This window comes from Haemorhous mexicanus, chromosome Z (genome assembly GCF_027477595.1).
Source record: "Haemorhous mexicanus isolate bHaeMex1 chromosome Z, bHaeMex1.pri, whole genome shotgun sequence".
Classification (NCBI taxonomy): Eukaryota; Metazoa; Chordata; class Aves; order Passeriformes; family Fringillidae; genus Haemorhous; species Haemorhous mexicanus.
This window is the reverse complement of record NC_082381.1, coordinates 61,091,849-61,104,559: the sequence shown is the minus strand read 5'-3', so window position 1 is coordinate 61,104,559 and position 12,711 is coordinate 61,091,849. Positions and strand designations below refer to the sequence as shown.

The following is a 12,711-nucleotide window of genomic DNA, read 5'->3' as shown; positions in this document are numbered from 1 at the left end:
ATCATTGATGCTCTTTCCTTGCCCCCTTAACTTCAGACAAACTTTTTGCAGAATTTTAACTCACTTCAACAGGGTCTCACACTTTATTTCAAGTTATTTGTGTAATGACTGTTAATTATAATTGTATTTCCTATAAAGCTGCCCTTTTATCACTGACATCTACATGTCCAGATAGCCCCCTCTTGAGATTCTGCATTTAATATAGACTATAGACAATAAAAGTGAAATTGTTAGATACACTGAAACAGAGCATGCATATTCCTTTTCTCCTTAATTATCATACGTGTAGGTCTATACAGCTATGAGTGAATGTACATGAGGTGAAAGAAGAAAAGACTAAGTGAAACATAGGTTACCAAACCTAAATGTACTCTGTAACTGGGAAAAAAACCCAAAACACATTAGTGCTTCTTCTGTACAGCACTTTAACTACCATTAATTTCTTTAAATTGTTAATGAGCAATAGTAATAAGAAGCTCAGAATAATAAGCAAGAGACAAATAATGATCTATGAAGCTGTAAGCCCATGTCTCCAATAATTCTCAAAATACTAAAACCAGGACTTGGTTTTTGTGCATTTTTATTTGGTAAAAAGAATTTAATTTGCATCTGCTTTTGATTTGAGTTTGCTTTGTTGTATGCAGGGCTTTGGGGATTTTTTTCAAAGCAGTCTTGAGCTATATATTATAAAAATAGTATTTTAAATGTTACATTAAGTAGCACTATTACTATCTGAATTTTCACTAATAATTGATTTTGATTTGTGTCACTGCACATATTAAAAGAATTATTAGTACTCATTTACTCAGCTTTATCAAGTCATGATTTTCAGAAGACCTATACTTAAGTACAGAACCTATTCTTATAAACTGAAGTGCCTTCTGGTTGGGTTTGTGGTTTTTTTACATTTGTAGGCTGCAGGCACATGAAACATATTATACTTCTTAATTTATTAACTTTCACACCAAAAGAACTGATATATATACATGAATAGCGATATTTTTGTGGTTATGCCCTCTCATCATATATCACAGGTCCTGCAAGCTCTAAACTGTTTAACTAAGTATTTTAAAAATGTACTTGTACCTTCAACTCCTTTATATAATTTCATAAAGTCTGGCCATTTGCGTATGTGGGAAAAAGTTTATTGAAGCATAAATTACTAGACTCCCAAAAGTCTTAGTATTATTCCAAATATAAAAGGTTTAATATTTGCAAATTCTTCTAACAGTTATACTTCTTGAATGAGTCAGGTTAAGTTGTTAGAAAGCTCCCTAATAAGATGAAACTGCTCCATACTGATCAGTTGCAGCCTCACCTAAAAGATAAGAGTCCTAGCTTTGATCAAAAGAGTCAGAAGTATTTTGCCACATTTTAATATAAGGTTTTACAGAAGACAAGTATACATTTAGATAGATATACATATGTTTTATCTACTAAAGCTAAAAGGTTGGGTTAAGTTTTAGATACACTACTTAAATGCTGTTGTTTAATCATGCAAGAAATTATTTTTAAACTAACTGTATACATATATGGCATGCAGACAAAGTGCTTGGAAAAAAAAATTAGACACGTACCTGTTTTCTGGAGCTACTAGAATCCATTTTAGTCACCACCATTACAATATAGATAAAGTCAGTGTACACTTAAATATCAGTCATCTCTCAAAATTGACTGTTACTACCCAATTTTAACACAAGAAATTCTACTAGCTCCATCTGAAACACATGATCATGATGGAACCAACTGATTCAGGGTGAGGGTATTACAAAATAGCCATGAATCAATGCGAGCCTACTGGTCAAACTTGCAGAGAGTGCTTTCTGAAGGGAAAAAAAAAAAAAGAAAAAAGATAGCCAAAGGAGAACTTCAATCCAAGCAGCCTTGCGTACATAGAGAGCAACTTAGAATTGAAGTACTGTAACACTTCGACTACAGTACCATAAAATGATATTAGCATAATTAATACTCTTGTTACTCTCTATAGCCTAAGAGGTCCTAGAGGCCTAGAAATCACATGCTGATAATGAGTAACAGTTGCAACAGGGTAAGCACGGTTGCCTATAAAGTTTTTGCAAGTCCTTCACTTAACCAAGCCAGATTTCAGTTCAAGAACCACATTGTCACACCTCACACAAAAACAATTTTAACCCAGACAGGTATACCTACCATAAAAATGTCTTTTTTTAGTTTTTACAGGCTTTATACTGTAACAGATATATCTGGGATCATAAACAATACTAAAAAAAGTGTTTCAGCTGTACTTCACAAAAATGGTAAAATATTTTCTACCACGAGAAGGTGAAATGTACTTCCCAAAATATCAGTTTAAGTCTTAAAAACTAGAAGAAGCTTCAGTGAGTATTTCCAAGGTCTGTATCAGAAACTAAAGGACTTATTTCATAGATATAAAGATTTCAAGTGCTTAAAACAAAAATTAAAATAATTTACCTGAAATTCTGGTATGGTAGACTTTCTGACACCTTTCCTCTTCTTTGTGATTGCTTTTTTAGATAACGATTTTTTGCCTTGTAAGATTAAAAGAGAAAAGCTTCATAATGCTGTTCATTGTACTCTATTAATACAACTAAATTACATACAGACTTGTAAGTTAAACTACAACTAACAGATGGTTTTCAGTCATGTCAACTTGATGAATCAGAACTAGAGTCAGCAGAAGCAAGCATTGAACAAGTATCTGTGTACTGCAATCTTTTGTGTGGAGTGGAAGGAAAAAAAAGAAGAAAAAGCCTACTACAGTTTCAATAATACAGCACCTAAAAATCCAAGCCATAAAAGTAACATTGACGCCACTCTTCTGAAAGAAGTGAAATCCAGAACTTAAGACACAAACATAAGAAATATATCATCTCAACTGCAAGATTTGTTTCTCTAACACTCTAAACTATCACACATTAGGATCTGGGATATCTGTATCTACTAGTAAAAAGATATCCAGAAAACACAAGTAGTATCTAGAAATCCCTGACTGAACATATTGAATTTACCAAAGAAATTAGATTGATTTGTTTTTTCTGCTTGTAGCAATACCTAACATTTTTAGAAGGAAAACAACTTCCGATAATGCACTTCACATACAGCTGTGCTATATACAAATGGAGGTAGCAAAAAATCTCTGTGAAGGTACGGAAGTGCTTTACTGCCTATAGTATTAGAGTTTACAAATCATATACATTTCTCAAATCAAGTTATGTCACCAAGCAAGACAGTGAAGTTTCTTATATGGTTATTTCTACATTCATACGATAAATTCAAACAAGATCACCTTTAACTTGCTCACTCAGGCCAAAAGCATCATTCTATCATTATCACTTGTTCACATTCAGGAGTCCCAAGCAATAATTTAAAAGCTTAAACAAAAAGAGAGCTTGAAGAAAATAATAATTTAATGTAGAATTTGTTATCAAGTAGCATAACTGCAGGCACCTGGCAACAATACAAGCACAGGCAGATTCAATAAGTAAATTAATGAAAATATTGCACTTAACCTTCTTCCTAACAGATGCTTTAAGTGTGTGCAAATGTGTATGTACACATACATACAAATGTTCATAGATGCCTATGCATCTATTTTTCCAGTTTATTAACTGTGAGTTTCCTGAACACCTTACCTGACTCTGAAATAAACACACTTACAGGACAAGGCACAGGGCTTGAAGAATCTAGATCTGAAACTCCATATAAAATCAAACTACATTAAAATCAATAAAGCAACCTAGAAACTACCCTTACCAAACATATTTAAAGAGCCCTCAACTACCAAAAAATAAATACTTACATATTTCACATTAGAGAACAAGTGATAAAACAGAGAAGCTTATTTACTAGAACAATAACCTAAACATTCTGACAATGGGCAAAAATGTCGACATTTTTGCTACAGGCTTTATGAATACAGCTGCATGCTACTACTGAAAACAATGCTGTTCATTGAAAGAACTATAGTAGACCCTTAGAAGCTTTCTTGACAAAATGACTCAAAAAGAAGTCTGGTCATATGGTGGCTCCTCGCTATAGCCATTTTAAAAAATGTTATCTGGAAAGAAAATGAAAACACACACAAAAAAAAAAGGCAGCTAGATTTTGCTTCTTTACAAAAAGGAAAATTTGAATATGTTTAAAATAGAATTTTCATTTAACTTGAATACTTTCAACATATTTTTCAACAAGTATTTACTTGACTATTTTCAGCATCCAGTGTTATATGATGTATGATGCAGTGTAATTAAAGAAGTAACAGTTAAACAGAAATATTCTCTTTTCCCTAATATATCTTTATGAAAAGGAGGAGGAAAATTTTTAGAAAGAGTTATAAATAATCAGAAACCCAAATAAAAGAAACATTTCTTTCTCCACAACAGCATCTGAAAAGCATGAAGTAGGAAAGATACGGAGCTACAGACAGACCAAGAATTAAAAGAAACCATCTAGAAGCACAAGAAAATGAGCCTTACCCGTTAAATTATAAATAGAGTCTGACATATCATAAAGCATAACTGTTGGAATATATGTACCAAAAGACCTACAGAATTGCTGGTAACTGCTGTGAGCTAAGCACTTATCTGTATAGAGCAACATCATAGTCCTTCTTCCATTTTTTTTGACACCAGATGTCCTATGGTGTAGGTGTTTTTTGATATCATGTATTAAAAACAAAAAAAAAACCCTACAGATACTTATACTATGGGAGGGAATTAATATATATAGCAAACTACTTATGGCAAATTAATCTTCTACCTCAATAACACCCTTTTAAAATACAAAATTGATATCAGAAAGAAGTTGTAGTGATAGTACTGATAATTTCTCCCTTTGAGAAAAGCTTGCATCTGGTTTTCCAAAAATAATTTCTCAGCTTTAAACAATGGTAACAGAAACCAAATCTTTCTCAATTGGTAGTTATCTGTAATTCATATGTGTTACATAGGTGAAATACTTTTTTAGTAAGTACGTAAAAATCCAGTTTTGTAACCCAGAGGTGTGATGGTTCTGTGGATATCCCCCCAGCACCCAGACTTGCAACTGTGTAATATACTTAAGTATCTTTACTATGTAATTGGTAATAAACACCCAGCTACCAACAGCGGCTTGGGATAACAAAATCACTGGTGAGAGTCAACTTCTCAAATCACTCCACTGAGGTCTGCTAGAGATCTTTTGTCCATAATACTGGATGAAGAAATTATCTCAAAGGCTTATATTAATTTCTGAGCAGATGAAGTAACGTTTCTGAGAGTAGTTAGATCACATTTTGAAACATGGTGCACTGCGTCTTTCAGACCATACTCAACATACAAATAAACTTAATTACTGACTAAAAGCAATCAATAAGAAAAACCTTAGAACCTTAGCATAACCTTACTAAACCTTAGTTTAATATTTATAAATTAAGAATCTCATGTACATAATCTGCTTAGTTCACCTACTCAATTCAACACAGCCTACTTCCTGTCCACATTTAAAGATATTCTATTGTAACTCTACAAGCTAACAATTTACTGTGCCATAATCAGTAATTATGTCTCCGCACAGCCTTTTCCAAAAGGCTCCATATCTCAGTTTGGTTTCAGTTTAGAGTGGAAGAGACCATGAGGCATCTCACCCCCAAGAGGAGCTCACAAAAAGTCAACATTTTATTAACCAAGAACCCCTTAGCCAGCTCTGTAAAAATTCTTAGACATTAAACTTAAGTTCAGTAGGTCCAGGAGAAATCTGACTGGCACAGGTTTTCCTTTCAGGCCGAAACAAATTCTACAGACACTGTCAGTGAATAACAATTAACAAAGAAACATAACTAGAACCTGAACACTAATTAGGAGCATCCAAAAACCACACTAGGGAGATTAGATGCAACTAAAACATAAGCCACCTCAAGCTGGTCTTGCCATTAAGGGTGAAGAAGGGGAAACAAAGAGATAATTCAGATCTCTTCTAGTACTATTTTTGGCATAAAAATGAGACTAATAAAACATGAAGCCCCAAAAATGTTCTTGACACTTGTAAATTACTTCAGCAAGAACAATATAATCTATTTATAACTTCTTCTACATTGGGATCAATGGGATTTGAAAACAGAAACATTTTTACAGATCTAGTAAAATTTTTTATTATGAACTCTGGTATATGAGTTCTTGTGGCTTCTCCTTGAAGAACCAAAGCAATGTCAATCCATGCTTCAAATTATAATGTGACAACACAGCGGAATTTTGAATAAAAACTTATTTTAATTTTTTTTTTTAATAAGACTGCAAGTCTTTTCTTGGATATGGAGCAGACTCTTCTTATCCCAGATGAGGGAACAGATGTTTTTAATATCAAACACTATTAGTCAAGGTAGAATACAGTGAAGTTAGCCCTGTCCAATTGCAAGAATTTCTGGTTTCTTCACTAAATTCTAGCAGCTACTGCAGTGTTCTCAAATTAACAACAGGCCCTGTTATCTTTCCATTAACAAATTTGTAAGATGCACTCTATGTCTTTTAAAGATTTGGCAACTACTGTTTGTATCCTGTTTCCTTTTCATCTTCTACTCTTCTATCTTGCTCCCAACAGCCCTTTTACAAAATATAAGAGGATACAATCTGGAAAATGAAGCATTATTATAGAGTTTTGAACCTTCCATATTGACAGAGCATACACTTTTATACAGTGAAATGAGCTAAGTCAGTCTGAACAAATGCATTAATACTGCTGATTTACAGAACAATGCCCGAAACCCTATAAAACCTGAGCGGTACATGTTTCTGAAGACATGGCACTGAAGCTTAATGCATAGTGTACATTGTTACTTGCTGGAATACCTCACTTAATGTTTTCAACATGATCAACAGGCTGTTCCTTTATCTACAGGTTAGAAAACACGACAAAGTTTTTACAACACTGAAAAGTGTCCAGAAGATTTCTAAATATTAAATTCCCAAGGACAGTAAACCAGGCACTACAGCATTGCTGCCAGGCTGTTGAATTCATTTTCTCACATTCAAGCAATGCTTGACTTCATACACAAAACGTAATGGTACTCTTAAGAAATAAAAGATATAGTAAAATGGACTTCAAGCAGTTTGACAGCCATGAATTTTCCAGAGCATGAGTATATGGTACAGAATTTACATCCAAGGTTCTTCTAAAATCGTGTGCTGTATTGGTTTTCTAGATGAACAGGAATAAAAAGAGATTCAATTTACATTTACTACAACCTCTACATCAGGAACATGAGTTATTTCAAGCAGCCTCTGGTCCCTTCTATTTTCTCAACCCTGCAGTTGTTCTGAATTTCATCCAATCCCTGTTTCAAACATGCAATTGTAGGATTCTCATGCTCTTGCACTGTGCCTTGCACTGAAACTTATTTAACTCCAGTAAGAAAATAACATTTAAAAATTATAGCACAGCATGTACTTGTTTACAGAACTGCTCTGACTCTGTCTTTCCATTACATTCAGTACCGTTCTGTCAATAATTTTGACACAGAACACTGCCACAATAATAACCATTACCTTGTTTCAAAAACATAGATTCAGTAGAGTGGTCACACTTTTTCATATATTGTAAGAAAACTGTCACTATGGTAAAGGTCATAACATAGCTGTATTCTCCAGTAAGTTCCGCTCACAATATTTCTGTGAAGTTTTCAGATGGAAAAACTGCATGACCTGTCCATATTCACAATGGGTACCACTACAGCAAGTCAGGAATATGCAAATTACCACAATTGAAACACAAACTGCGAATCAGTTGCATTTAGCTACCTAAGAGAACCAATAGCAGGAAAAAAAATTTTGTTGAAAAGTAATGAAAAGTACTCACTTTTACATTCCTGATGTTCTCTTCCTACTTACTTTTAAAGAACGTTGTAAAGAGTTATTGTGACTAGGATCAGACTTAAATCAGGCATCTTTGGGGACTCAGAACAAGCTTTACTAAATCACTTTTTCTGCTCTACATTGTAACGGAATCTTAAAACAGAAGATTTAATTTCAGACAGTCTTTAAGAAATACTAATTAGCATTAAACATTAGGAAACATTACAAAACAACTAGTTATTGTCATGAATTGAATCCAATCCTATCCATTTCAGCCTGGCAGCTATAGGGCCAATCGAGATTTAACAACCATAGGAAGAAAAGCGCTTTCTTGCAATGCTGTAAAGTTATTGCAAAAATTTTCTCCAGCAAGGTCAAATGAAGAAGTAGTCAGAATAAGGTGGGAAATGCATCAACATATCAGGAGATAAAGGACAACACTTCTCCAAACTAGAGTCCTTGTTTGCTGTTTGGGTTGTTATTCAGTTTGCCTGGTTTTAAGAACACTGAAAACAGTGACACAATTGGAGAGCTAAGTCACAAAGGCAAATGTAAAATACATTAGTTTCCCTGAATACTACATATATGAACTTCAACTGCAACTCTTGAAACTATTGTTTAGATGTGAGCAGTGAAGTATTTTAGAAGGAAGAATTTGTGATTTAAATAGTAAGACAGTTCTTTGGCTGTTATGTGCAAATATTTAGGATCTAAACAGTACTTAGCTTTAAATTTCTTAGATTTAAATTTTGACTTCTAGCTACATGCACTGTCATTAGACCTTGGCTAGTTTCTTAATCTTTAGAAGACATTTTTTTGTCACTCATATTCTTGGGTTTGGCTTTCTGTTTTTCAGATGAAATATAATATTTATCTGTCAGTCTACACTGTTCTGAAAAGCACCCTGTCACTACAAAAAATATAATGTTGGAAAGAATCTGCTAAAATGTAGCACAGGTGGCTTTGCTCAGGACTCAAAAGGATTAAGCCTTTACACTGCTTCACATGATATCAAAAATACTAAAGCTACCTGAATAATTTGAACTTAAGGTTTTTGTACCTTTACAGTTTGCAAATACCTTTGAAATTTTCCAGTAAGTTAACTGAAATCTGGGTTGTATATCACTTACCTGAAACACTTAACTAGATGCTGCCCAATTCTGTAATAAAAATGTCATCGGCATAAATTCCAATGCTGATGCATCCTGATTGTTGGACCCAGGCCCACAGTCAAAGCAGTACTGTTTGGTGACCTAAGACTGCACAGTTTCACTATGAATGACTTTAGATTCATCATGTCATGTAATTACTCTGTGATTCTTCATAATTTGGGTAAGGTAATATAAACCAGAAAATGGAGAAACATTTCCACAATTGCTATAATAGAAGATACCACAAAATGCCTTCAAGTGACACTCTGATGCTAACCAGTCAGTTATATTTATTGTCCTGAATATTTTTTGCAACAAATTAACTCTTGCAATTAATTTTGTTCTCTAAAGATACATTCTGCAAATGAATCGCAGTTTGGTCAAAAGATGTTTCATATGCTTGTGTTATCGGGTAGGTAACTTTGACTCTAAAGTTAATATCTGAATTGTTTAATGCAATAAGACTCTCCTTTTTCACAAAATAAAATGTAGACTTATGAACTAAGAAAACAACTTTAAAAATACAACTGTATCCTCCTAATTTTTATTATAAGTAAAAATGCCAACTTACCAGACTTGTGCTTCTTATGTTTTGCTTTCTTTTTAATTAAAAACAACTTGCTCTGGATCTCAGATTTAAAAGATTTGAATGGATGAAGATGAATCTCACGCTTTCTTTGCAAGTCATCAAGTTTTCTCTGTAGATTTTCATTTAGAATATCCTTCAACTTTTTTTTTTTCTTTTTCTTCTTTTTTGCTAGCATCTTATTTAATTTCTTATTATTTTGCAGAAAGGTCTCTAACACTGTTTCTTCAGCAGATTCATGGTAATTTCTGCTTTGGTTTTCATTATAAGCGCCATTGACACGCATTTGGCAAGCGTTCAGTGTGTTCCCCTTGGATGGACTCAGCTCAAGTCCTACTCTGGCCATTTCAGTGCAACCTTGTCCATTCTCCACATCTGTTATTTCTTCTGAGCTAGGATGACCACCTATATCCACAATCTCTCCTGAAGTAATCAAATTCCTGAAGTTCTCTTTATAACAACCAGTTTTTTTGATGTCACAAACTCTTGAGGCTTTTATTTCACAGTCAACCTTCATTTCCTCTGTAGTGACTCTAAAGCTACCTAAAAGTGTTCTTTTTTCTGGACTGATAACAATGTCCATACCTTTCTCTCCTTCTGTCTTGGAATGACACCGCAGCTCTCTCCCAGCAGAACTGACCTCCCCATTGCTTTTGTTTACATATTCATGCTTTACTCTTTCCAATTTAATACGTGGCACTTTTTTAACTTTGATGGGAAGAGATGGGAATTCAGGAGCCTGAAAAGGTTTTTGTTTGTAAATTCGAACATCTGCACCACAGAACTGTGGAAAGTGAACATACGCATTTTCCAAGCAGTCATAACCAAGAATTACTTCTCTGCATTCATGGATAGGCTGACCTAGCACCGCATCCTGAACATCCTTTTGAGTTTCATATACAAAGTCACAGAGACCTTTTAGCAGCCACACTTTTTGATAGAATGGTAGCTCATGAAATGGTTTTTCCTCCAAGGGATTAACTTCTCCCAGAACTTTGAAAAACTGGGGACACAAGCCAAGTTTTTCTGCAGCACCATTAGGATTGTCAGTCTGCCCCACAACAGTATACCAGTGTTGTACTTTCTTTCTGAGTGCTGCTTCCCAAGTCCTGTAGGAAAATGTAGGCCTGCGATGTAATGTAGGTCTGCGATGAGGAGGACTTAACAAAGAAGTCATTATTTTAGATAAAAAAACGTTACACTGAGGCATCAGAAGACAACGTTCCAATTCATAGAATACTATTTCAGGTAAATTTAAAATCTGTTGGGCCAAGCAAAGAAAATGACCAATAGCTGGAATCTCCCACATTGTCTCCATCCTTGTAGGCGCTGCTTGAGCTAAAAGTGATTTTTCCCATTCTTCTATTTCTTTCTGACTAGCTTCTTCTGCTTCTTTTCTTTCTTGATCTCTCTGCCTATTAAAAGAAATTACATGAAAATTCAGATAGTAGGTCAACAAAAAGAAATGAGATAGAAAAAAACCAAGAACTACAGTATGCCAAACATATTTATCTCGAAGTTAAAAAGAGCACAGTTTTATTTCAGTTTGTGTTACTTTGCAGTGCAGAATGCATCAACCAAAATGGGAAATTACTGTCGTTTTTTTCTATCACTACTAGTTTTAACAAGGGAAAAAGATAAGAAAAAAGCCTGGCATATATCAACACTGAGTTGTTTAGACTTTCAGGCATTAAAAAAATATATATTTCCTTCCTCAATCCCTTTTAATCAGAATTTAACATTTCCAACAAACTATCCAAATAAAAATCTCTGAAACAAACTCCAGGTAAATATTTTTTTGAAATGGTTGCCCTGTGGCTCATGTCACCTCTCTTTTACCTCCCTTCCTTAGCACACAAGTATACATGCCTAATTGCTAAATGCTTCATTTACACGCGCAAGAACCATTTTCCCTCCCACCCACAAAGCTGTGTTATCAGTCAGTTTGCAATGGTAGTCAAAAAAAAAAAAAACCAACAAAAACCAAGTATCAGGACACACAAAGGATGTGATGGAAAATAATACCAAAAATAAAATATTATGATATTAATTGGTTTTCCCTCACCTGAAAAAATTTATTCAGTTCTGGTCCCCCTATTTAAAAAACAGGATAGAGCAGAAATAATACGCATTCAGAGAAAGAGGTTATCAGTAACCAGAAGCCTGTAAAAACTTCTGAGTAACCTATAAGTCGACACAAAACACTGGCAAGAGGAAACATAACAGCAGTATGTAAACCTCATATGATAAGACTGTGAACTTCTATTTGCTTTTATTTGTAAATTCATAATGAAATTTAAGGGCAACATGTATTGGAAAAAGAAATGCTTCTATTTCAGATAATCAATGACATGTAGCTTACCATCTAAGATACAAGATATTTCAATATATTTCCAAAGCAGAAAACTGGACATCTGCATGAATCATACAAATACCAAAAGTTACCAACAGAAGTAAATTTTCTTTAATGCTGCTGCACTAGTAAACTAACATTTTTGCCTGAAGGCACAATCAGATTCTAAAAGACAGGATTAGGATACAGATGTACTTGTAGAAAATGTTTTTAGAGCTCATCCTAAGATTCTTTTATCTTTTTCTCTGAAGCTTCTATCACTGGTAAAAACTACCACCTGCCTCTAATACAAATGTGACCTGCTACTGGAATTTATAAATTCTTATTTCCAAATTGCAAACCTCCAATTTTACTTTTCATGAACAGGCAGCAAGTAAATGCCATGTATCTATGCAAAGCATCAATGCCTTCCAAACTCAGCAAAAGAGTAATGATAAATGAAAATGTTTCTTGTGACAACATGAAGCTGATAGTGGCTTCTAGCTTGAAGGACATATATTTCAACCATTAACTATTGACGAGCTATTTTAACAATGTAAAAAAGGCAGCAAATGTAGTTTTGTTCGTATTTTAGTATCAGCACAGGAGAAACACGCATGAGTATGAAAAGTAACATGAAATACAGTAGGACTTGACTGAATACTTTACATTCCATAATAAAATACAAATATTCAGTTACTTGTTACTACAATTTGAACAGAAATGCTTAATACCACATACATGCATTCTTGTTATCTTAGATATCTTATATATCTAGTAAGTGAAGTAGTACAGACTCATGTAAAACACAAAAGGTAA

General features: G+C 33.9%; 1 protein-coding gene across 4 annotated transcripts in view; it reads right to left on the bottom strand.

The window, feature by feature from the left end:
* Positions 1-12,711, bottom strand: part of BRD10 (bromodomain containing 10) — a 51,242-nt gene that overhangs the window by 30,489 nt on the left and 8,042 nt on the right. For 2 of the 4 annotated variants that reach the window (XM_059836748.1, XM_059836749.1), the window contains exons 3-4: positions 9,546-10,975; positions 2,452-2,528 (exon numbers count right to left, since the gene is read on the bottom strand). In XM_059836748.1, coding sequence (XP_059692731.1) covers positions 2,452-2,528; positions 9,546-10,975 — 1,507 coding nt within the window. Of the gene's footprint in view, positions 1-2,451; positions 2,529-9,545; positions 10,976-11,922; positions 11,947-12,711 lie in introns of those variants that run through there. The other 2 variants (XM_059836752.1, XM_059836750.1) reach the window with 2 other exon arrangements.